The 23451-nt window shown below is 48.4% G+C and overlaps 1 protein-coding gene across 1 annotated transcript; it reads right to left on the bottom strand.

The window, feature by feature from the left end:
* Positions 1-225: 225 nt before the first annotated feature.
* On the bottom strand, positions 226-21846 carry CFAP36 (cilia and flagella associated protein 36). The gene is made up of 10 exons (XM_075535327.1): positions 21553-21846; positions 14148-14212; positions 13159-13260; positions 11206-11320; positions 6560-6647; positions 4522-4573; positions 2900-3002; positions 1114-1163; positions 825-974; positions 226-385 (listed from the first exon to the last, which is right to left on the bottom strand). The coding sequence occupies exons 1-10, from the start codon at positions 21665-21667 to the stop codon at positions 284-286; spliced, it is 942 nt and encodes a 313-aa protein (XP_075391442.1). The 5' UTR covers positions 21668-21846; the 3' UTR covers positions 226-283.
* Between the last annotated feature and the right edge of the window lie 1605 nt (positions 21847-23451).

Below are 23451 nucleotides of genomic sequence, written 5' to 3'. Positions count from 1 at the left end.
AGGTTGGATGTGTGAAGCCACCAGCTGTTCGGCAGGAAAGAGATGGGGCAGACCGTTTCCGGAAAGACTGGAAGCTGCGGGGAACTCTCCTTGGTCCTTGGAGGTTTCTGTAAGTCAGTCAACTTGACAGGCACAGGTGGTTTGTTTTCTTGGCCCCGCTGCCACCCGGCATCTCCCATGTGTAAACTGGCATTTAAAATCTCAAGGATTTGGAACAGCCTCAGCTTAAGGAGTAAATAATTTATTTTTAAGAAAATCGATTGATTTTGCTAAATTGACAAAATTATTTATTAATAACTTCTTCTTTAAGCTTCTCTGCAAGCAGTCTCCTCTTAAGTAATGTTTGCTTCTCCTCTGCCGTCATTTCTGGCTTCTCTGTCATTTCCTTAAACGAAAAAAATAGCTTTAGGATAAAATGAACTCACCTGTGAAAATCCCCAGTATCTTGTCTCAAATTAATAAAGATGGTATTTTCTTTCAGAAGATAAGCCAGGTGTAGAGCAGGTTCTCCATAGTTCTGGGCATGTTCTGAGGAAGCCTCTTACGGGGGAAGTGGCTGGGGTACTGACCCTGTCTGATGTTGAAGACCTCTCTCGCCCTTCACAAGGCCCAGGGAGACTGCTGACCTTGCAGCACTCGGAGCAGGGCGAGGAACGAAACAAAGATGTATCATGAAACTGCGGTCATTTCTGCCTCAGACTCCTGACCACAGTGTCCTAACTGCCCAGAAAAGACTCGGCAGCTGTCGGTACCAGCAGGATGAGGTCAGCAAAACGTGGAGATGGTGAGCTTTGTAAGTCTGACACGCTGCAGGGCGAGCATACCTCGACTTCCCCAGCAGGTTTTCCTGTTGGCTCAGGACTTTGTGTCTGCTTAGTCCTCAGGTCCTTTTTCATGGACATTAACTTGTCTCTCTTCTGCTTAAGATAGTGTTCTCGTTGCCGCAGCTCTTCTGTCCCCAGTGCTGATAAATTCTGGATCAGGAAGAGGAGGAGAGGTCGACATTCAAGTCTATGTAAAGAGCTAGCACCTGAGGTCAGTAAATCGGCTCTGTGTACAGCCTGATGTTCACGCTGCCCCCTCCCCAGAACCTGACCCTGGGGTCTTACTTACTGCTATGGGCCCTTCCATGCTCGGGTGTTCTGAGCCAGCTGTCTTCAGACCTTTGGGTGGGAGGAAGGATGTTTCAGGCAGTATTTCCAGCTTTCTTGTCAGGGGTTGTACAGACTGATTAGCAAAATGTACTTTAACTTCTGGCAGCAATGAGACACTGAGACCAATTGGACAGTACAAGCAATGTTAAATGCTCCGCTAGGCTCACCAGGCTGAGCTGATGTTCCCCTCGGAATGGTGGACATCATCCCAGCCAGTGCACTCGCCTCACTGGGCCCTGTCCTCAAGGAACTCGAAGACCCCAGACACTTCTGAGTGGTTTTGTTTCTTATGACTCCTGATAAGTCAGCAAATACTGAGCTCCTGCTACTCAGAAGGTACTATCCGCAGGCGAGACGAGAACCACCCCGGGTGTAATGCGGTGCCACCCAAACCAAGTAATACCGGAATCCTCGCTCCAATGGGATTGGTTCCAAAACACTTGCTTCTCTGTGAAAACAGTAAGTGACCCTATATTTGCAAAAACATGTAGAAGCTACCGTGTTCTGTGCTGAAATACGAAGTGCTTTGCCATCTGTGTACGTGGTTATATGCTGCAGGCATGGGATGCCCTCCCTCCCTGAGCTCAGTACTGCCCGGCAACAGCCGAGTCCCCCACTCCGCCAGCCAACAGGACCAGGGCAGGATTGCCCGTGGGTTTCCCAGACGTAACCTGACAGACCCAGAAAGCCTCGTCTTTCTCCCGCTGTGCAAGAGAGGAGGAGCAGTGCGGATTACGATCTGAGTTACTTCTCTGAGCCACGCTTTTCGTTATTAGATAAAGTGGTTCCGTTTTCATTCCAAGGCCATGAGCTACAGAAGACAGCTGACTGAGACAGCAAAGACCTGCAGCACCAGGAGGCCAGCACCTGAACACGTGCCCAGCCTCGGGCCGGCGCCGTGCAAGGAGCCCAAAGGAAAAGATGGGGCAGGCACTGCAGAACTCCCTTACGTAGAAAGGCCAGCTTGACCAAGTCGGTCATCCTGATGGAACGAAAACCCCCAGTTCCCGGTGTGCCAGACCACAAAGTGGGGGCTGAGCCCCGATAGGTAGCCTCGAGGTGGAGAAGGGGCGGGGGCTCTGCATAGTCCTCATCCTTAGTTTGTTTGAGAGATAGTACTCAATCGCAGACCTAGAGAGAAAAGTACCTGAAGCCAAAGCACTTGCCACGCTAATTTCTAGAAAGGGTGAAGCTGCTTGAAGCCTGTGATGGGAAAGAAAGGGGTGCCCGGCAGCATCGAGGGGATCGGGGTGGGGGAGGGGAACTAAAATGTCTCAACTGCAGAATGTAATCACCTAATGCACAATAACAAATCATTGCCCTGGGAAAAGGGGACTACATCCTCTCCCTCAACTGCACCCCCTGTGGCTAAGTTCACAGAGGACTCGAGGACCCCGACGGGAGAGATGGTGCCCATCTGCAGCACTGCAGCCCTCTCAGGAGTTTGGAAGGTTGAAAGAGTCTGTCTGTGCAAGTCACACCAGTGTGCATGTTCAGGTAGACCGCGACCTAACTGCACGCAGAACCTGCTGGGGGTTTGTACATCTTATCACTAGTTGGACATTACCACGCACAGGGTTCCAGCACATAATTTACTGACGTTTGCGTGTAATATTTCCAACAAAGAAAGATTATTACACGCAAAGAAAGATTTATAAGAATACTAATTGCCAAAGGCAACAATCATGCCCGTCCCGGCCTAAGTCAGGGACTGCTTGGGAAGGTTGGGCACACAGCACCCTTACCTGCGGGGGGCGGCGCAAAGTGCTCACCATCCCCTTGCGGATTATTCAACTTGGTAACATCGCTAGCATGCACCGGCAGCTCTTCTGTCTTGGCCTCTGATAACTTCAGAAATCCAGAATAAAAACATGTTTTAAATTTAGATTATTTTCAACTAATTCACTACTTAAATGAACCAGAGACATTAGTTTAGAAATCAACAACAAACCCACCTACCTAATGAAAACATAATAAGCAAAAGGTTCAATTTTTCCAGTTCTTAAGATGCTGCCGGCCGAATACGTCTCCTGTTTTACGAGGCAGGTGAACATGTATTTCAAGTCTCGTAGTGCTAGGGCTCACTGTTACAGTGAGCTCTCTAGACCTGGCTGGAGCTGGCTTCACACCCAGGCTTCATCCATATTGGGCATGTAACCTTGCCCTTGACGCTGGGGGAAAGGCAGTTGCTGGATGAGCCGGTGCTTTCCACTTACTCTAGAAAACACTGCTCTGAAATGCCTGCAGCTGGCACAACTGGTGTCTCTGCTTTGGTGAAACCACAGAAATCACTCACGTCGGAGGGAGTGAAGGAAATAGAAACCCCGTGTTCACACAGTTTCCTGGGTAATTTATGGGTATCTTAAAGCATTTAAGTTGTTATTGACGTGTGAAAAATATAACACAATGTCAAGGGGGGGAAAGCGCCTAAGAAACAATCATATGCTCTTCTTATGCAGGAAGCCTGCAGCTGTACCTGCTGCAGTAGTTTCTTATAGCTCAGACATCCCTGCTGTCTTCTCAGAGCAGTCTTAAGCAGGTTTCTGTTCTAATATTGAAAAATCCTCAATAACAGCTAAGAACCTTGTCTCTACTTGCTAAAGAGAGTCACTCTTAGTCCTAAAATGTCTCTCTCCGGCTCTGCACTAGGTACCTTGGAGTAAAATAAGTTTTTCAAAGAAGCTGATGGTGTAAAAATTACACTATAATGAGTGAGGTGGTAATGAGGGAAATTACTTTCCAGTGACTGAGAAAGCAGTGCCATTAGGTTTCCCTTCCCACTGGGAGCCTGAGGAAATGTGGGGAGAGGGGTAGTTAGCAAGGCAGAAAGGAAGAAATAAATACTAGCTTCCCAACCCTCAGTTTAATGATCCCTCAGGAACTGTAAGGCTCGTTCCGGAGCGGGCGCTTACAACAGAACAGCAGCAAGCGTGCGGGCCCTGACGTGGCGGTAGGTACGGTGCAGCGCTGCCCACAGGGCACCTCTTCCGCTGTTTCAGAACAGGACGGAAGCCCAGGAGAGTGGGGGAGTGAAATATTTTTCTTCCTATTCTTTTGCTCATAAAGTGAAGGAATTTTTATAAAAGCTACTTTCCCCAAAATATGAGTGGGATTAGCATTTAGAATTAAAAATGTCCTCATAATTGAAGCAGCAGGCTGCTGAGTGAGCTAGTCCTTCCAAGGTCTGCTCCAGCTACCAGGAAACCCTTCCTAAGTGGAAATGAAGCAAACGTTTAGACTTGCCCGGAAAACATGCAAATGAGGAACTACATATTCCTAGGGCAACGTAAACATGAACAGCTACAATGAGGCACATGCTCAGAAAGAGGCCCCAACAGTGAGATGCATTAATATGCGCTGCAGGCACCTGCTTTTTCCTCTTCCTTTCTTCCTCTTGGTCATATTCCTCTTTGGATTTTCTGAAATATACAAAAAAATACAGTAGACAAGTAGGTTTCCTTTCTCAGTCAAAGAACAGCTATTCACCGGTCCACCTGCAAGGGACACAGCTGCAGCCAAGGAGAAGAGAGCAAAGCCCACTGTTCTCCGTCCCTGGGGAAGCGGACTAAAGGCACCCGTGAGAAGGCGTCACTATTTTGTGGCAAGAATTCCATTATCTTTCCATTCCATTTCGCCATGAGCTTTTTGAAGCCTCCCCACACACCACAGTGTAGTTGGTAACAAAAAACCCAGGCGTATCGAAGCATTTCTTCCAGCAATGTGACTGACCCTTGGCTGAAGAGAGCGACACATTTGCAGTCTTACACGTGAATGGGGGGAGCGCCATTAAGGCACCCTTGGAGCTCCCTGCATACAGAAAGCAGCTGTACCTCTCTGGATCCGGCCGCTGCTCCCCTCCCCGCTCTCTACACCCCTCGCCACTGGCCTATGCGCCATCCCAAAGCCCCTGACGCTCTACCACGCTTTTAACAACTGCTCGGCGGGACAATCTGATGTAGGACAGTTGTCCACCAGCTCTCACACGAGTTCGCAGCTGAGGGTTGGCTGGCGCTTGGAGCCTATGCCAGCACACAGCAGCAGGGGTTTGCAGAAGTGTCTGTGCGTGGGCTGAGAGGGCCCAGCACTTCATCGTGTGCACCACCTGCCACCAGGGGACTTCCTTCCCTACAGGACGGCACCCCGTCAACAACGCTTGGAAACCAAAATCGAAAAATCCCATATTCCGAACACCACGTCAGTCACCAGATGCAACCGATCTAATTCGAAACTTTATCAGGACTGGAAATTTACTTTCAGAGACGTTTGTCCCGGCCAGCCTGTGCTCTCAACACATTCTGTGTTGGCTCTGGCTCCAGCCTGCCCCCACCTTCCCTGGCTCTGACAGGAATGGGCTGGTCTGGGTGTAACACACATCTGCCTGCCTCCCACAACCACTCAAAATCCTTCCTAAATTCCCAACTAGGCCCACCCCTCTCTTCTGGAGAACAGGTGGGGGAGCAGGGAGCCTGTGGGGCGTGTGCACTAGACATTGGAAATGAAGGGTCTGTGACAGCAGCTGCCTAAACCCCTTTGTCTTAAAACCAGTGTCACCTGGAGATTGATAAAGTGGGCGCTATGGTTCCCACTCCTTGCCAAGACCCCTACAAGGGTTGGGAATAACAGGCCCAAGGGAAAAGGACATGTCTACTGACCATCCATCCTCGGCTCTGAGAGCTCGTCAGCTACATGCTCTGGATAAGGCTGAGACATGTCACGAGTGAGAAAGTCGCAAGACAGCCCTCTGGAATCTCTCTTGCTTACTCTGTGGGTTACCTGCCACCCCTCGGCTCACCTGGGAGACACCCGGAATGAGCCTCCCAGTAAGTACTGGACCAGAGTGCCCTGCTCGCCCCAGGTTGCTATTCAGCCCTTCCCAGGATCCTGGTGGCTCAGCTGCAGCTGCAACTCGCCCTCCCACTCTCATCTAATCCCCCCTCCCTGCCCAGGTGGTTTTTTTGTTTGTTGTTGTTTTTGGCTCTCCACCCTGGGAGAGGAAGAGGGCTGATTTGTATGAGCCAACAGAAAAGGATTTCTTCTGTTAAGTAATCTTCTATATAAAACCCACCACACTGAGTTGATTCCAATGCATGGCAGCCCCACACCTCCAGGGCAGGCCTGTGCCCTAGGGGTTTGCGGTAGGCTGGCCATCCAGGAACACTCCCAGGCCTTGCTTCTGGGGAGACTCGAGTCTCCTTCTCAGCCTAGCACTTGGCCATTTGAGCCCCCCAGGGGCGCCTAATACAGACACAGGCACATATCCATGAAATTCCCAAGTCACGGTCTGGTCTTCAGTGAATCACTTACTTAGCTATCTCACTAGTTCAAAATACTTTGGGGCTAAAAAGCATATACAGATCATATTAAAATATTCTTAATGCTTCTCCATAAAATATATAGGAGGATACCTCAGAACTTCTCTCAGGATCTTCATTTCTTCCTGTTCAAGGTCACTAACAACATCGGAGCCATCAGTTAGACAGTCAGGCAGGACACCTGTTCAAACCCAAAGATCCCACAGAAGAACATCAATCCAAGCAGACATTCTGGTCAGCCAGAAGGAGACAGCACTGAGAACTGCCATTCGCTTGTTGGCTCCAGTCCTTAAACCTATTTTTGTCTTAAGACTCATTCCCACAACAAAACCATCCATTCTAGCTGACATGTCTCTAGTACCCAACTGTCCTATATAAAGTAGCCAGGATCACCTGTGGCGTGACAAATTAGGTAAGACAAACTACTGCTCCTCATAACCACAGAGCTGCTGCCGCTGCCCAGAAATGCAACTGAGCTGACGTGAAACGAGGCTCTCAAGGGACCCTGGACGGAGAACCAGTGCTGCAGCTGCTCCCCAAGAGGGCTGACGGCCTGCAGAGAGCATGGGGTTCGGGGCTTCTGGGAGGCAGAACCGTAAGTAAAATCCCTGCTCCTCTAGGGTCTGTTCAGTTATCAGCTTACTAATGACAAGCGACGGCAGTAACAACCCTCAGACCGAGGCAAGGAATTTAAAGTTCCAGTTTAATTGACTTGATCTTCCTGATAAGCAGATGGACCAGTAATACATGTTCTGCTCATATCTGTCCCTATTACATTGCCACCACACTAGCAGCAAGTCGGTCAATTTTTGCCTTCCATTTCTCCCTCCACTGTATGGCTTTGGGGTTTTACATATGCTCCAAATTAAAGTAGCTTTACTCTGGTCATCCCCTGGGTACCTCAATGCATTTTGTAATTATTCTCTCCGAGGTAACAGATTCAGATGGGGCTGTAAAAAAATAATTGCGAGCTCCTGTAAACCCCTCATCCAGGTCCCCCCAATGGTAACACCCTGCAGAACGCCAGCACACCATAACGGCCAGGAAATATTATTACAATCCACTCGTCTTAAATGCGTTCTTGCTCAGTCCAAGAGTTATAAAATTACTATCCTCCTCCTAGCCTTTCTAGGGAAATTAAAGGTACTCATTTAAATTATAAAATGTATATCAAGGATTTCATCTCACTGGCATGAAAGCCACCCAAACACGATGAAATCTTTCAAAGCCTCTGCCTCAAAGCCTCTGCCCACAATTCTTTGGTAAGACTCGAAGTTCAAGATTCCAAAGCAACTCTGAGCTTTCTTTCTTAGCACCAAGCTAATTGGGAATCAGTGAAGTCAGCAGCGCTAATGGTACTCTCCCTGAATCTAACAGGCGCATTCTTAAATATAAACATTAATAACTGAGGCCAAAATTAATCGTTAGCTTACATTGTAATGTACATAACCTGTCCCTCTCTGTGGTCTGACAGCAGCCATTACCCATGATTCCCTTGCCAATATAAGCCAGGTTCTGTGCAGTTAGCAGGTAGCCTATTGCTTACGAGATGCATTCCTGAACCCTGGAGTGACCCAAGATTGGTTTAAAGTAAGCATAGCAGGCCCACCCCCTGCCAGGTAGCTTAGGGCGATGTGCGGCCCTCATCCTGACCCTGGCCAGTAGGGCCTGGGCTGGCTTGGGTTGTCTAGAGAAGCAAAATCAGCGACACTTATAAGAAAGGGCTTGATATCAAGGAATTCAAGAAGGGAGAGAATATTTTGAAACTGACTGATAGCAACTGTACAATGCCGCTGGCTGTGACTGAACTATGGAGCAATATGATATCTGTATTCGCTCCCAATACAATAGTGGGGGGGGGTAATTTTCCATCAAGATGGCATTCCAGTCTGGTCAACTCCAGCCCAGGGGCCCGATGCTTGGCACAGCCCTCTTCAGACTCAGGGAGCTGAAGGCAGATGACACACAGACGGGCGCCTCTGGAAGCAGGAAGCTCACAGGTTGGTGGGCGCAGTCAGTGACTCCTCCCAGTCAGCGAGGGGAAGTCCCCAGTCTCTCTTTTCAACAGGCCACAGCCCCAAGGAGGCAGGCAGGCTGTGGCCTGATTGACAGGTTGGACTCCACACGACACGTTCCCACGGACGCAAGTTGACATAAAATCTAAGGCCACGGAGAGCTGAAGGGAAACCTCTCAGGGAGCCTCTATGAAAGTGTTCCCTTGCAAACCATAAGAGATGTACAAGAGGCCACACCCCTTTTCTTCATGCGCCACTGCTGAGATGCAGCCATGTGAGAAGATGCTGCGAACCACGGAGCAGAGAGGCAGGGAGTGTCAGAGTCCTTCATCCCATCACCCAGCCTCTGGCGCAATCAAGCCTGGACCTGGCAAGCCAAGCCTTCGTGATATAACAATTACTTCCTTCTCACCCTCTCGGGACTTCCCGCTCTGTGTGATAAGCTAATGCTTATACAATTCTTACTGGAGCTCTGTTATTGGCAGCTTGAAGCTGGGACAGGCTGTCTGCATTTGTCAATCTAAACGAGTGTTCCAGCTAAAGTCCAAAGTGTCGATGGCACCGTCGCTGTGTCATCAAAGTCAGACTGTTGAAAAGAAATTCAATCAAACTCTATCTCAAGGGAAAGACTAAAGTGTGGTTTCAGAAGAAAGGGTCTTAGAGTGCAAGCCATGGACAGACAGACGAATGACAGAAGGACTAGCAGCGGTTCATGTCGCTGGGATGGTCACAGAAGGAGCAGTCAAGAAATGACACGATGTGTTGCATGGGAGAACTCTGCTACACGAGACCTCCGTAAAGGATTGAGGAGCAGGGGAGGCTGTCTCGGGTCATGGTATTCTCCCGGGCCTCAGATACATGTGTCTGTGGTGCCTTCGATATTCTTCACCGGCACCTAGGTCAAGTGCATCCATGCTGCTCCAGTCTTTCACTTTATATGAGGTGTGGTCAGGTGCACCTTAGTCCTTAAAGTAGCAGCATCCCCTTTCTTGGAAGAAGTACAGCCAGGATGCTCCTGAGAGGCAGAGATGGTGAGACTTTCTTGTACTTTGGACCAGTCCCTGGAGATGGACATCGTGCTTGGTACAGTAGAGGGGCAGCGGACGGGGGAATACGCTGGACAAGAGGCAGGGACACAGCGGCTGCAGCACGGAGCCCCACCATGAGAACAGCTGTGCGGGTGGCGGCGTTCACAAGGCTGCCTGAGGTGGAACGCTTGGCAGTGCCGCACAAGAACAAAGCACATTTAAAGACTGAGCCCGGAGCAGGGAGAAGGGGAGACAAATTGATGCAAAAGAATGTCAGAAAAGCAAACAGATCCGTTTTGGGGAAAGTGCAGCCAGAGTGCCCCTGGGAAGTAGAGGGAGAGACTTCGTGCCATGTGCGTTGGACACGTTGTCAGGAGAGACCAGTCCCTGGGGAAGGACGTGGTATTTGGTAAAATGGAGCGACAGCGAAAAAGAGGGCGGCCCTCAGAGATGGACTGACACAGCAGCTGCAACAGGGGGCTCGAGTGAGGCGACAATTGCGTGGCTGGGGCGGGGCGGGGCCCCTGTGGTGTGCAGGGCTGCTGTGCCCAGGAAGAAACCGACGCACGGCTCGCTACACCAGCACAACACAGCAGCAGCGTGTGGCGCGTTCTTGGGGCTAGTGCTGGCTCTCCCCACAACCAGTGCCCTTTCATCTGCAGTTTTTATATTTTGGAGGGCTGCTATGCCATTGCTTGGTGCGAAGGGGTGGAGTTATTGATAGCATCAGAAATATGGGAGCGCCGTCTACAGCAAGCACCCCCCACCCCCCACAGCACCCTAACGTTTGCCCTGTCACCCTGCTGTCGCATGTGCCAGACCTTGACGAGCACATAGCACCACTGCATTATAGCTCCCGGAGCTGCACAAGCCAACTGAAGGGAAGGTCTTGCTGCCCACCGTTAGACCTGTTCCCTCCTAGCAAGCAGCAGCAGTGGCAATCTCCAGAGCTAAGAAACGCAGGGAGGAACTGCAGTCGAGTCCGCAGAGCCAGGACTCAAACCGAGAGGAGACTCCTGGTTGAAGGGCGGTGGTCCCATCGGCAGCGGCGTGGTTAGAGGCAGGCACAGTGGAAGGAGAGCCGGAACACACTGCGAGGCATCGGAGCCCAGGAAGGGATCGGGAGGGAGGTGACTGGGAGCGTGGGTTCTGCTTTCCCCCCAACTGCTGCATCAGGTCACTGCCTTCTAACAGTGCTTTGTCACGAGGGCACCAAGACCTGCCTCTCAGGACCACCTGGGAGTTTGTCCAGAATGCAAATTAGCAAGGTCTCAGCGCAGGTCCACTGCATGGAGAATGGGCGGGGCAGTGGGTGCTTCCACGGGCCACGGGTGCTCCAGCAAGGCTCCCACCCCGGTAAGCACCCCGGAGAAGGGAAGCCCTCCCTCTCCACAGGAACTGTGAGTGGGGCCGGGGCCCCTCAAAAGTGCTGCATTTCACCCACGGGAGCGGTCAGGAGCTCAGGTTCTCCCAAGCCTACAGCACTGCCCACTCCTGTTCGGGTCTGCGTTCCCGCCCGTGTCAGATACCCGCTGATCCCCAGCTGGTACTCTCCCCTCCTGAGCCAGCCGGAGACTTTCAACCTCAAAATAAAATGACCCCAGGCAGCCACAAGTAAGACTAGATTCAGATGAGCAGAGACCAAAATATGCAAAACACGCAGTTAGCACTTGATTTCCTAACTGGAACATTTTACCGTTTCTCTCTTGAATGATCCGGATGGCTTGCAGCTGCATTTCAATGTTTTTCTGGACCATCATTGCTTTAAAGATGGTGAAATCCTCCGCGGCCAGCACGGGCTGCAGGATGGCCTGGGGAATGAAAGCCGTTGGTCAGATGAAGTCGATTCTACAAACAAACTGCCGCCAGGAAGATCGTGTGCGGTGCAGGGCTGCTGCTTATTACGTATGATCAATTGACTCAGAGCATTTGCTATCTGTTGCTCGAGCAAAGGGGCATATAGGCTAGCTGGCTCTCTCCTAGGCTGACCATTCTTGAGGGCCCTCAGCTCACTCGAGGAGGAGACTAAGAGGAATCTCCATGACACGCTGTCCATCACGTGGACAGGTGGACTTTTTGTAGATGCAGAGTCTTCCCTGGATAGCGATGATCAGAAGCCCCAGGAAGTTGGAAATAGTGAAGTAAAATCACGCGTGATTCGTGGAATGTATACACACATGCTCATAAGACATATGACCTAAGAGTGTTCTCTATTTATTCACGTCACCGACAGGGGAAAACTGATTTGATGCTGAGCCCAGTGAATCCGCTGATGGACCTAATCCAGGTAGCACAATGATCAGACGTGCTTCAGAATGAGGACTCAAGCCACAAAGCCAGGGTCGGCTTCCAACAATGCTAAAGAACAAGTTGCCTAAAGCCTCCACGCTCGGTGCCTCTTTATAGGACGACGGCAATGACATACTTACCTGACGGCTTCGTGTGAGGACACAAAGAACTCTGACAGGGAACTCTACAGGCCCTATGGACCCCTGAAATAAAGCCCGGGACGGTCGACTCCTGTCTGTGTTCACTACTGACCCAGCATTGCTGCGCCCTGAAGCAAAGATGATAGCTAGTCCATGTTTGAGAAGAAATAGATTCGTGTGAGCACAAATCTCCATCCAAATAAAAATAAGGCTTTCAACACCTAATAAACGTGTAAGTAAAGAAGTATGTGTGTCACTGCTCGGGTTTGGAGTGCAAGCTGTGTGTTTCTGCCCCTCATCACTAAAGAGACTCCAGGGTAGCTAGAGGCTGTGCTCAGGGACCTATGCAAAAGAGAATGGCAGTCTGAATAAGCCCTGTACTCGCACTGTCATTTTGAGTTCAGAGACTATCTTTTCTTTCTTTTTTTTTTAAATCATTTCATTGGGGCTCATACAACTCTTATCACAATCCACACATACATCAATTGTGTAAAGCACCCTTATACATTCGTTGCACTCATCATTCTCAAAACTCGCTTTCGGCTTGGGTTCCTGGAATCAGCTCATTTTCCTTTTTTCCCTCCCCCGCCCTCATGAACCCTTTATAATTTATAAACTATTATTTTATCTTATCTTACACTGCCCGGCGTCTCCCTTCACCCACGTTTGTTGCCCATCCCCCAGGGAGGAGGTTATATGTAGATCCTTGTGATCGGTTCCCCCTTTCTACACCCCCGCCCACCACGAGACTTTATTTTCAATACTGAAAGTGCATGGCCTGCCAGAAGAGCAAACAAATCTGCTTGGGAGGCGAGATTTCAACTCGATGCACCTGAGGCATGTTACCAGAGGAACCGAGTCGTGGCAAGGGCATCGGGCCGGGTAAGGTAGAGGATCAGCAAAAGGAGGACGACTGAGCGCTGGGCACATACAGCGGCTTACAGCAGCAACTGCGAGGGCGGCACAGGGCTGCGGAGTGTCCGTCTCTTCTGCAGAGTGCTGTCATGAGCTACAGCTGACAACGCACACACACTACACACCAGTCCGCCAATGCATCACATTATCATTCCTCACCATGGTTCCAAAATGAATCCGCATGGGGTGAATGGCTCCTTCACCTCCCACACTGCTTGGACTGTCCACATACCCGAGTGCTAAGCATGTGGATGAAAACATACACAGTTGAGTGACTGTCAAAACTACAGCATGTTAGCAGTTACCTGAGACGTCCGCGTCTTTGCCAGAGGAGAGGAGCATGCTTCCTGAAACTGGTCCTCACTAATTCCAATCTCTTTGAGGTAACTTTCCAACAGTTTCTCAACCTACAAAGAGAGAGTTTACCTTTTATAATCAATACACAAAAATTGCAGATGTCAGCTTTCACATTACTGATCAGTTTCAACCCCAAAACCCATTATCATTGAGTCCATTCTGACTCTCCGTCAGCCCTCCAGGGCAGAGTAGAACTGTCCTGTCCTACAAGTCTTCCGGGAAGCAGACGGCAACGACTGCATCCTTTGGTGTCAATGAGCCTTTGAACCTTTTCTGTGAACAGCTGTGTGCTTTAACCTCTGTGCCACCAAGGCTGTGTGGATCTCGCTTAGGAAAGTGCAATCAAATGCTTGTTTGCGATTTCTAATCAACATGGTACACAGCGATGACACTGTTTCACAGAAAAGCAAGTAAAAGTTAAAATACTATACAGATAATTAAAAATAATTTCATACAGTTTTATTTCCTTTTCTGGAAACATGAGTGAGAATTTTAAAGGTCAATATGACAAGTCTAGTTAGCTATCCTCAAGCACTTTTAAAAAGCACAACACAACCAAGGCTAAATGAATACCATTTAACCTTGATTCCCTGGATACATCCACAAAAATTTAAGAATAAAATGCAAAGATTAAGTACAAGATCCTTTAAAATCATTGTCAAAAAAATTTTCTTACTGAAGTGATGTCTGTTTGCTGCGTATATTCTCAACAATGACAATAAATAATTTTTTAAAATGAAGTCCTTAAATTCTAGAGTGGAAGAAAGAGGGTATAAGACTTGGATGCACTGAATACCATCAGAAGCATATGGTACCTGGGGACATTATTATGGTATATTTCATTTTTGTAAAGTTAAATACTTTCCATGGAAAAGTCCCTTTTTATTTAAAAAAGCTAAAAGTAGTGTTACTCTAATCAATGGGGAAAAAAACTTACCAGTTCTTTGTATTCCTGATGAATCTCTGTATAAGTCAATTTGCTTTCTTCTTCATCATCAAAAACTAAATTTAAAAGAAAAATAGTGCACTATGTTAAAAACAATCATTTTACCAATGCAAATATGAAAGTCTACAGATAGAACTAATATTCTTATAGCTTAATTCTTGATCTTTGAGTTCTATTGGGTTTTTCCCCCTAATACCCTTAAATAGGACATCTGAAACTATGACACCACCATCAGGTGGATTTCAACTCATAGTGACCCTGTGGAAAGAGTAAATTGCCTCTTTGGGCTTAGGATGAAAGATGAAATACGTGGGCATAAACCTAAGCACAGAAAGAAAAGACCTATACAAAGAAAACTGAACATTATTACAAGAAATCAAGAGACCCTGACACAGATCAAAGATTACATATATAATATATACATACACACATGTGCATGAATAGGAAGACTTTTCTTTTTAGGAAGACTTAATATTGTGAAGACGTCAATTCTACCTAAAGTGATCTCCAAATAGAATGCAATTCTAATCTCAATCCCAACTTCATTCTTTAGAGAAATGGAAAAATAACTACCAAACACGGAGAAAGAAGAGGCCCAAGATAAACAAAGAACTTCTCAAAAAGAAGTAGGAGGCCTTGCACTATTGGACATCAAATCCCATCCCAGAGCCACAGTAGTCAAAGCATCCTGGGGGGCTGGTACAATGAGAGATACAGAGAACAAGAGAACAGGGCAGAAAGCTCAGAAACGAAAGCATCCACTTCCAGGCAACTGACTTTCAGGCAAATGACCAAATACATTAAATGGGAAAGGCTCAAATCGTGCTGGAAATACTGAATCTCCACCTGCAGTAGAATGAACCAGAACTCATATCTCACCACATACATAAAAAAACTCAAGATAGATTAAAAACCTAAATATTAACCCCAGAGTTATCTATAAGGGCCATCAATAAGGAAATCGGGACATCCTTCAGGACATACAGACTACCAATGTGACACAGGAAGCACACCGTCAATGACAAAACATAGCACCTATTAAAAATGAAAACTTCGTCAAAATTTAAAACAAAAGCCCAGGGGTTGGGGGAAAAATCTTTAGCGATTATACAATAGACAAAGAACTAATTACTGAGATCTACAGAATTCTGCAATACCTCAATTAGGAAAAACAATCCAATTAAAAGATATGCAAAGGACATGAATAGACAATTCATAAGGGACGACACTCGAATGCGAACAAACACATGAGGAAATGATCACAGTCTGAGGTCAGTCTATAGTTATATCATTTCCTTTTCTCAATAATGATTTAAAGTCTATACCAATGGCTAACTTAATGACACAACAAACAGAATTACCTTATCCCCCAGGAGGAGGCTTTATAGTGTTTTCTATCATACAATTGTGATGTCCCAAAAGTGAAGCAGAGAGACATATAAACCATCAATACATGAATGGATTTGGTGCTTGGAGCCATGTAAGTGAGGTGTTAACTAAGTCCACATGGAAGAAGCAACCAGCCTGTGTGATCCAAGGACGGTAAATAATGTAATCCAAATACAAAGGAGGGAACGGTATCCGAGCTTAAATTCTAAGGACTTGTTTTGCAGAAGGCTAGCGATGGCAGTGGAAATCCAAAGTCCATTTTCAGGGTCCCCTGGATTAGACCTCTGGTGATCCTTCTGACCGTATCCCAGGGAAGTGGAGAGTCTCACGATCAGACAGAGAACTGTACAGTTCCCTATGGCGGATGAAGTGAGGTTTAGATGTAATCTCTTGTCCTTTGGTCTCCCTTTTGACCCACTTCAAAATTGTTTCCGTTTTTAATGTTTTCTGGTTTCTTTCTATTGAGGTTTTTTCTATATTTTGTCGTGTGTGTGTGTGTGTGTGTGTGTGTGTTTAATTCACTTCCCGAGTGGTAAACTGAGGAACTGGATGAGGATGTCATGCCGCTAAATCCTCTTTGCTCATAATTACGGGTCTGGAAAGCCGACTCTGGGCGGGGAAAGCTCTCATGATGGTGAGATACAAATAAATCTTAATATATATTCTCATGACTCAACACAGTCCCTCCAAGAACGCCTCCCCCATCAAGGACCTGTCAGAAAGGAGCTACCAAATGAGATGAAGCATTCATGTTTCACAGGTCTGCCTGCTCCCTGTGCCTGGAGGTTACCTGTAGATAAGAGCAGTCAGATGCTATAGGCGAGCCCTCTGTAAAATGCAGCAAACCCCTGGAGAGCACTCAGAGGCTAGCACTAGGTCGACATTGAGTTATTCTATTGTCTGTTTACTTTGTTACCGTGTATGATATTGCCCATTAATTAGGTACTGCATTAGCTGTGTGACGGATATGCCTTTTTAAAGAGCTATAAGTCCATTATATATACCCACTGGAAAATACACTCACTCATCTAGTCCTGGCATAGGGACAAGGAGCCCCTGGGCCCCACTTTGTCTGCCTGTCTCTTAGTTTCCACAACCGCAAAGTTGCCCCTGAGGACCTGTTAGTGTACCCCGACATTCCTGTTGGTGTTTTGTATGATTTTGTGTTTATAAAATCCAGGATAAGTAAATCTATAGAGAAAGCAACTGGGTTAATAATTACCTAGAGGCATGGCACGGGGAGGTGCTGGGGGAGATGGGGAGCTCAGAACAACGAGAACAGAAGAAGCATTCTAAATTAAAATAGAATGCCATGGTGGCTGTGCAACGCTTCTTAATATGACTGAATGATTACACTGTGCGACAGGAAACGAAGAGAGAACGGTGCCTGCATACAATTTAATAATATTAATGTTTTCAATGCTTTTATTAGGGGCTCATACAACTCTTTAACACAATCCACACATGCATCAATTGTATAAAGTACATCTGTACATTCATTGCCCTCATCAGTCTCAAAACATTTGCTCTCCACTTAAGCCCCTGGCATCAGCTCCTCATTTTTCCCCTCCCTCCCTACTCCCGCTCCCTCATGAACCCTTGATAATTCATAAATTCTTATTTTGTCATATCTTACACTGTCCGACATCTCCCTTCACCCACTTTTCTGCTGTCTGTCCCCCAGGGAGGAGATCACATGTAGATCCTTGTAATCGGGTCCCCCCACCCTCCCTCTACCCTCCCAGTATTGCCACTCACAGCACTGGTCCTTGGAAGGAAGTATCATCTGCTCTGGATTCCCTGTGTCCAGTTCCTATCTGTACCAGTGTCCATCCTCTGGTCTAGCCAGACTTGCAAGGTAGAATTGGGATCATGAGAGTGGCGGGGGGGGAGGGGGAGGGCATTTAGAAACTAGAGGAAAGTTGTATTTTTCATCGTTGCTACATCGCACCCTGACTGGCTCGACATCAACATTTTTTAAGAGACCACCCAACTGGGCACCATTTAATTACTTCATCCTGGCAAGATTCAGGTGAGACATTTAAGCTGGAGGAATAATCTGGAGGAAAAAACAACGGGACCAACAGTTCTGGGGGGGACATGGGAGAGGGGGAGGGTGGGTGAAAGAAAGTGGTGTTAACAAACCCAGGGACAAGGGAATAACAAGTGATCCAAATTGGTGGTGAGGAGGGTGTGGGGGGCCTGGTAGGGCATGATCAAGGGTAATGTAACAAAGAGGACTGAGCATGATAATGGGACAGGAGGAAAGTCAAGGGAAATAGAGGAAAGAGCTAGGAGGCAAAGGGCATTTATAAAGGTCTAGATAAAGGCATGTATATATGCAAATATATTTATATATGAGGATGAGGAAATAGATCTATGTGCATATATTTAAAGGTTTAGTATTACGGTAGCAGGACATTGGGCCTCCACTCAAGTACTCCCTCAATGCAAGAATACTTTCTTCTATTAAATTGGTATTCTATGATGCTCACCTTCCCGACACAACCGCTGAGGACAAAGCGAGTGCATAAGCAAATGTGGTGAAGAAAGCTGATGGTGCCCGGCTATCAAAAGAGATAGCGTCTGGGTTCTTAAAGGGTTGATGGTAAACAAGCGGCCATCTAGCTCAGAAGCAACAAAGCCCACATGGAAGAAGCACACCAGCCTGTGTGATCACAAGGTGCCGAAGGGATCCGTTATCAGGCATCAAAGAAAAAAATCATATCATTGTGTGCTCACCTCCATGATATGATCGCTAAAGACAAATGAATGCATAAGCAAATGTGAAGAAAGCTGATGGTGCCCAGCTATCAAAAGATATAGCATCTGGGGTCTTAAAGGCTTGAAGGTAAACAAGCGGCCATCTAGCTCAGAAGCAACAAAGCCCACATGGAAGAAACACACCAGCCAGTGCGATCACGAGGTGTCAAAGGGATCAGGTATCAGGCATCATCAGAATAAAAATTCTTACCATAGTAAATGAGTGGGGGAGTGCGGAGCAGAGACCCAAAGCCCATTTGTCGGCCACTGGAGATCCCCTTACAGAAGGGTCCCGGGGAGGAAATGAGCCAGTCAGGGTGCAATGTAGTAACGATGAAAAATACAACTTTCCTCTAGTTCCTAAATGCTTCCTACTCTCCCCCGACACCCCACACACACACTATCATGATCCCAATTCTACCTTGCAAGTCTGACTAGACCAGAGGATGTACACTGGTACAGATAGGAACTGGAAACACAGGGAATCCAGAGCGGATGATACCTTCAGGACCAGTGGTGTGAGTGGCAATACTGGGAGGGTTGAGGGAGGGTGGGTTGGAAAGGGGGAACCGATTACAAGGATCTACATGTGACCTCCTCCCTGGGGGACGGACAACAGAAAAGTGGGTGAAGGGAGACGTCGGACAGGGCAAGAGATGACCAAATAATAATTTATAAATTATCAAGGGTTCATGAGGGAGGGCGAAGGTGGGGAGGGACGGGAAAAATGAGGACCTAATGCCAGGGGCTTAAGAGGAGAGCAAATGTTTTGAGAATGATGTACAATGGATGTACAGATGTGCTTTATACAATTGATGTATGTATGCATGGTGATAGGAGTTGCATGAGCCCCTAATAAGATCTTTTTAAAAAGAAAGGAAAATCACCATAAGTAAAAATACATACTTGGAAAGGGAAATTACTTTATAAAGATACTTACATGCAAACAACCATTTCAAAGCGAACGAGAAGGGTCAGAATGGAGACCCAACCCCGTCCCCTCACAGAAGGATCACAAGGAAGGGACAAGCCAGCCAGGGTGAAGTATAGCCCCAACGAAACACACAACATTCCTCTAGTTCAGCGTTTCCCAACTTGTGGGTCTCAACCCCTTTGGGGGTAGAATGACCCTTTCACAGGGGTCGCCCAATTCATAACAGTAGCAAAATTACAGTGATGAAGTAGCAACAAAAATAATTTTATGGCTGGGGGGTCACCACATAATGAGGAACTGTGTTAAAGGGCCACGGCATTAGGAAGGTGGAGAGCCACCGCTCTAGTTCTGTAATGCTTCCCCCCCACTATCATGACCCCATTTCTATCTTACAAATCCAGCTGGACCAGAGAATATATATTGGTTCAAATAAGAGCTCTTGACACACGGGATCCAGGACAGCTCTCTTCCTCAGGACCAATAAAGAGAGTAGCAATATCACAAGGGTAGAAGGAAGGTGGGGGTCGAACGGGGGAACCGTTCACAATGATGGATGTATAACACCCCCTTCCCCAGGGGACAAACAACAGAAACAAGGGTGAAGGGAGCTAGCGGACAATGTAAGATATGAAAACAATTGATAATGTATCAAGGGTCTGTGAGGGTGGGAAGATAGGGGAGGGAGGGTAAAAGGAGGAGCTGATACCAAGGGGTCAAGTAGAAAGAAAATGTTTCGGAAATGATGGCAGCATATGTACAAAGGTGCTTGATAAAATTGATGTATGGATTGTGATAAGAGTTGTAAGAGCCCCCAACGAAATGATTTTTTTAATGTTTTTAACTCATAAATTTTAGGGAGATCCTCTTTTCACCTTGAATGCAGGGTTTCTTGAGTATCTGGTTATTACTAAGATTCTGGTAACATTGTATCAAGGATCCTTGGGGTCAAAGTGAGTGGCAAACTGAGCTACTCATCCCAAAATCGATGGGGATGGGGTCCACCAGTCACTTTGCAGGGGCAAGATGCCACAGTCTGCTCCCTAAAGATTTAGAGGCCCAGGAAGCCCAAGGGGGCCCTTCTACTCTGTCCCATGTCCCTGAGGTGGAATGAACTTGATGGCAGGGACTCTTCCTCTGGTGCCATCCCTTCCACTAGCAGTGAGCTACTGGAGGGTAGGGCTGCATTTCCCCTCCAAATCTAAGCAGGGGCGAGGGAATGAGAAACTGTATGCATTCACAAGCACCTGCTCCATGACAACTCCAAGAGCGAACGGACATGTCTACCGTTCAAATACTTACAAGACTTATTAAGTACTCCTGGAATGCTGATGTGGCCCTGAGATTGCAAAGAAGGGCGTGTCCCCATGTGCATGTGGTGGGGGAGCTGCTACCAAGGGCTCAAGCAGAAAGAGACTATTTTGGAAATGTTGATGGCAGCATATGTACACGTGTGCTTAATACCACTGAATGATGGATTGTTATAAGATTTGTAAGAGCGCCCCCAATAAGATGATTTATTTTTTAAAGAAAAGAAGAACGACTGTGTCGATCTAAATCTTATCTTGACCAGACTCATGGGATGGTGCAGTTGAAAGGGCATCCAGAACAACGCCCCGTGTGAAAGCCGCATCTCCATAGCATCCCTCCGGGTGGCTGTCAGATCCACCCAGACATAGCCAGGGCCTGCGGAACTCACGACCCTCCGGGGGAGGGGCGGCCCACTCCACCTTCGAAGAGTTCCGTTATGACGCATGCGTCCATGGAAATGTTTCCCCGCCGCTTACACGCCCTCTGATCCTAGGAACCTTACAAAACAAGCCTGATCTTTACAAAAGGAGACGCAGGTGCATATCACGACCCTCAAAGTCCTGCGGGGTTAAACACTCCTTGAATGGTCCAGCCTGACTCATGGAACTCAATGTCGAAGTCAAAGCGGGCCGCGAACACCACGCAGGGATGCTCTTTCCGCCCCACTCCAAATTCTTTGATGGCAGGGACTCGCCTTTTTATTTTTAATAGCCAACTGTCAAAGGTCTCGGCAAAAGGAAGATCACGACTTTGGGCTTGCGGCTCGGGGAGATCCTAGGTCCCGCTTCTCAACCAGCTGCTGGCCTGGGGGCAGATCACGTCTGTCCTGAAGGGACCAGGGCGGCGCACGGATGCTCCCAGTCCCTCGGGAAGGAGCTGGGCCCCGGGAGAGGCCGCGCCCCGTGCGTCCCGGGAGCGCGTCTGCGCCCGGATGGCGCAGGACCGGCGCCGGGTCCCCAGCGCGGTCTGTCGCGGCACACAGGAGGCGGGGCACCGTCTCACCTTCACACTTCTGCTCCACGAAGTCCAGGATGGGGACGCACCAGTCCGGGCAGCGCAGGAAGCCCGCGATGCTCTCCACCACCCACTCCACCTCCTCCGGGTCCTCCGCGGCCATGCTGCTCCGGCGGCCGGGCCCACGGGCGCACGGGCCCGGCTCTCCGCGCCGGCCAAGGCCTCTGGGCCGCGGGCGCTCGAGCGGGGAAGGAGCCTGGGGCTCTGGGCGAAGCGCTACCCGGGAGGTCGCCCCGACCCGGGCCGCCGCCGCCAGCCAGTTAACGTAAAACGGTCGCTATGGCAACCCGCGTCGCCGCCCGGGGCGGAGCCTTCGCGCCCCCGCCCCCACCGCCCCGGAAGCCGCGGAGGTTCCCCGGAGTGCGCGCGCCTCCCCGAGGGGGCGTTGAAACCGGGCTTCCGATTGGCTGGGGAGGAGCGGCCGCGGACGCCGGGGGGCCTCGGCCCGCGGGGCCCGGGAGGGTGGTTTGCGCGGGCCGGCGGCCACGGGCCGTGCATCCCGGCGCCCCCTCTCCGGGGAGGCGGTGGAGACCGGGCTCGCGGAAGCGGCCGCCGCAGCAGACCCGAGCTCGGGCTCGGGCTCGAACGGTTCCGAATCCCCGGGCCTCCCGCGCTGGCCTGCCGGCCCAGAAGCGTTTCTGGAGCGTGCTGTTGGGAAGGACAGAGCGCATCCAAGCACAGACGGAGACCGCTGGGATTGGGGACTTTACACGGACCACATAAAAATGAGTCTTCATGTCCTGTGTGATCCAAAGACCGTAGAGAGGAAGATCCAAACCCGACGGAGGGAACGTCCCATGCGGCGGGGCGCAATGGCGGATAGTGGACGTCCGAAATACCGTTGCAAGACCCCTGGGTGCATCCAGTCCCGGGGACGCCACTGCCCCTAGGAACGGGAACAGCCCTGATAGCAGACAAAGAGGCCTGTCAAGTGGGCTTAGCACGGGCTCGTCGGCTCCGAGGCAACACCTTGTCGTTAGCGCTCCCTTGGGACCCGTTGTGAATTTATTCTAAAATTTTAATATTTTCTGATTTCTCGTAGATAGGGGTCTTTGTCTGTTTTTATATGGTCTGTTTTGTATTCTCTGTATTTATAGGTCCTTTTTGCTTTTGTTTTGTCCTTTGTGTTTTTCTGTACCGGGGAGCTGGCGTGGGTGGGTTCACTTAGAGAGTAGCTGGGTGACCGATTACCCGGGCGCACTGATGTAGGGCGGGGTCAGGGGGACATGGATCCAAGGAGGGAGGGGAAGTCCTAGAGTTGATTGTGGCGATGACTGTACAACCCTTCTTGATAATCATTCAACTAATGAATTGTATATGTTACATCCCAATAAAACCGTTTTTAATGAAAACTATTAAAAATAAACCACCAATAAAACTTTTAAAAAAAATTCTACGTACCATCCAGAGAACTTGGTGATTGATGGTGAACCTATTGGCAATTATGTCACATCGCTCTAGCTTGATGGCTTTTGCTTACAAGTTTGTATAACTTTGTAAAGATTGTGTATACCTACTAATTAAACACTGAATTGAGGGGGGAGTATTTACATGCATTTAAATAAATAATATTACCAAATCTTCCATAGTAAATAATGCCACCGTAACCTTTAGATTGTAGCCCTTTGTAACAATACGTTCCATCAGCTGTGAAATAAGATCTCCGGGAATGAAGGTGCTTGGAGTCCCAAAGATCTTCAGATAACTGTGCACATAAATATAATGCACACACGTAAGAAAAAAAACTAATTTAAAATATTTAACATTATCTTTTCATATCAAGGCATCTCTATCGCTTCTTTATAACATGTTTGTATTCCATAAGCCAGCATGTAGTCCATTTTTGCTTCAGGTGTGTGTCTATGGCATGTTTACACACATACAGAC

Source organism: Tenrec ecaudatus, chromosome 17, assembly GCF_050624435.1.
Source record: "Tenrec ecaudatus isolate mTenEca1 chromosome 17, mTenEca1.hap1, whole genome shotgun sequence".
Taxonomy (NCBI): Eukaryota; Metazoa; Chordata; class Mammalia; order Afrosoricida; family Tenrecidae; genus Tenrec; species Tenrec ecaudatus.
The sequence above is the reverse complement of the archived record's forward strand: the minus strand, read 5'-3'. Positions and strand labels throughout refer to the sequence as shown.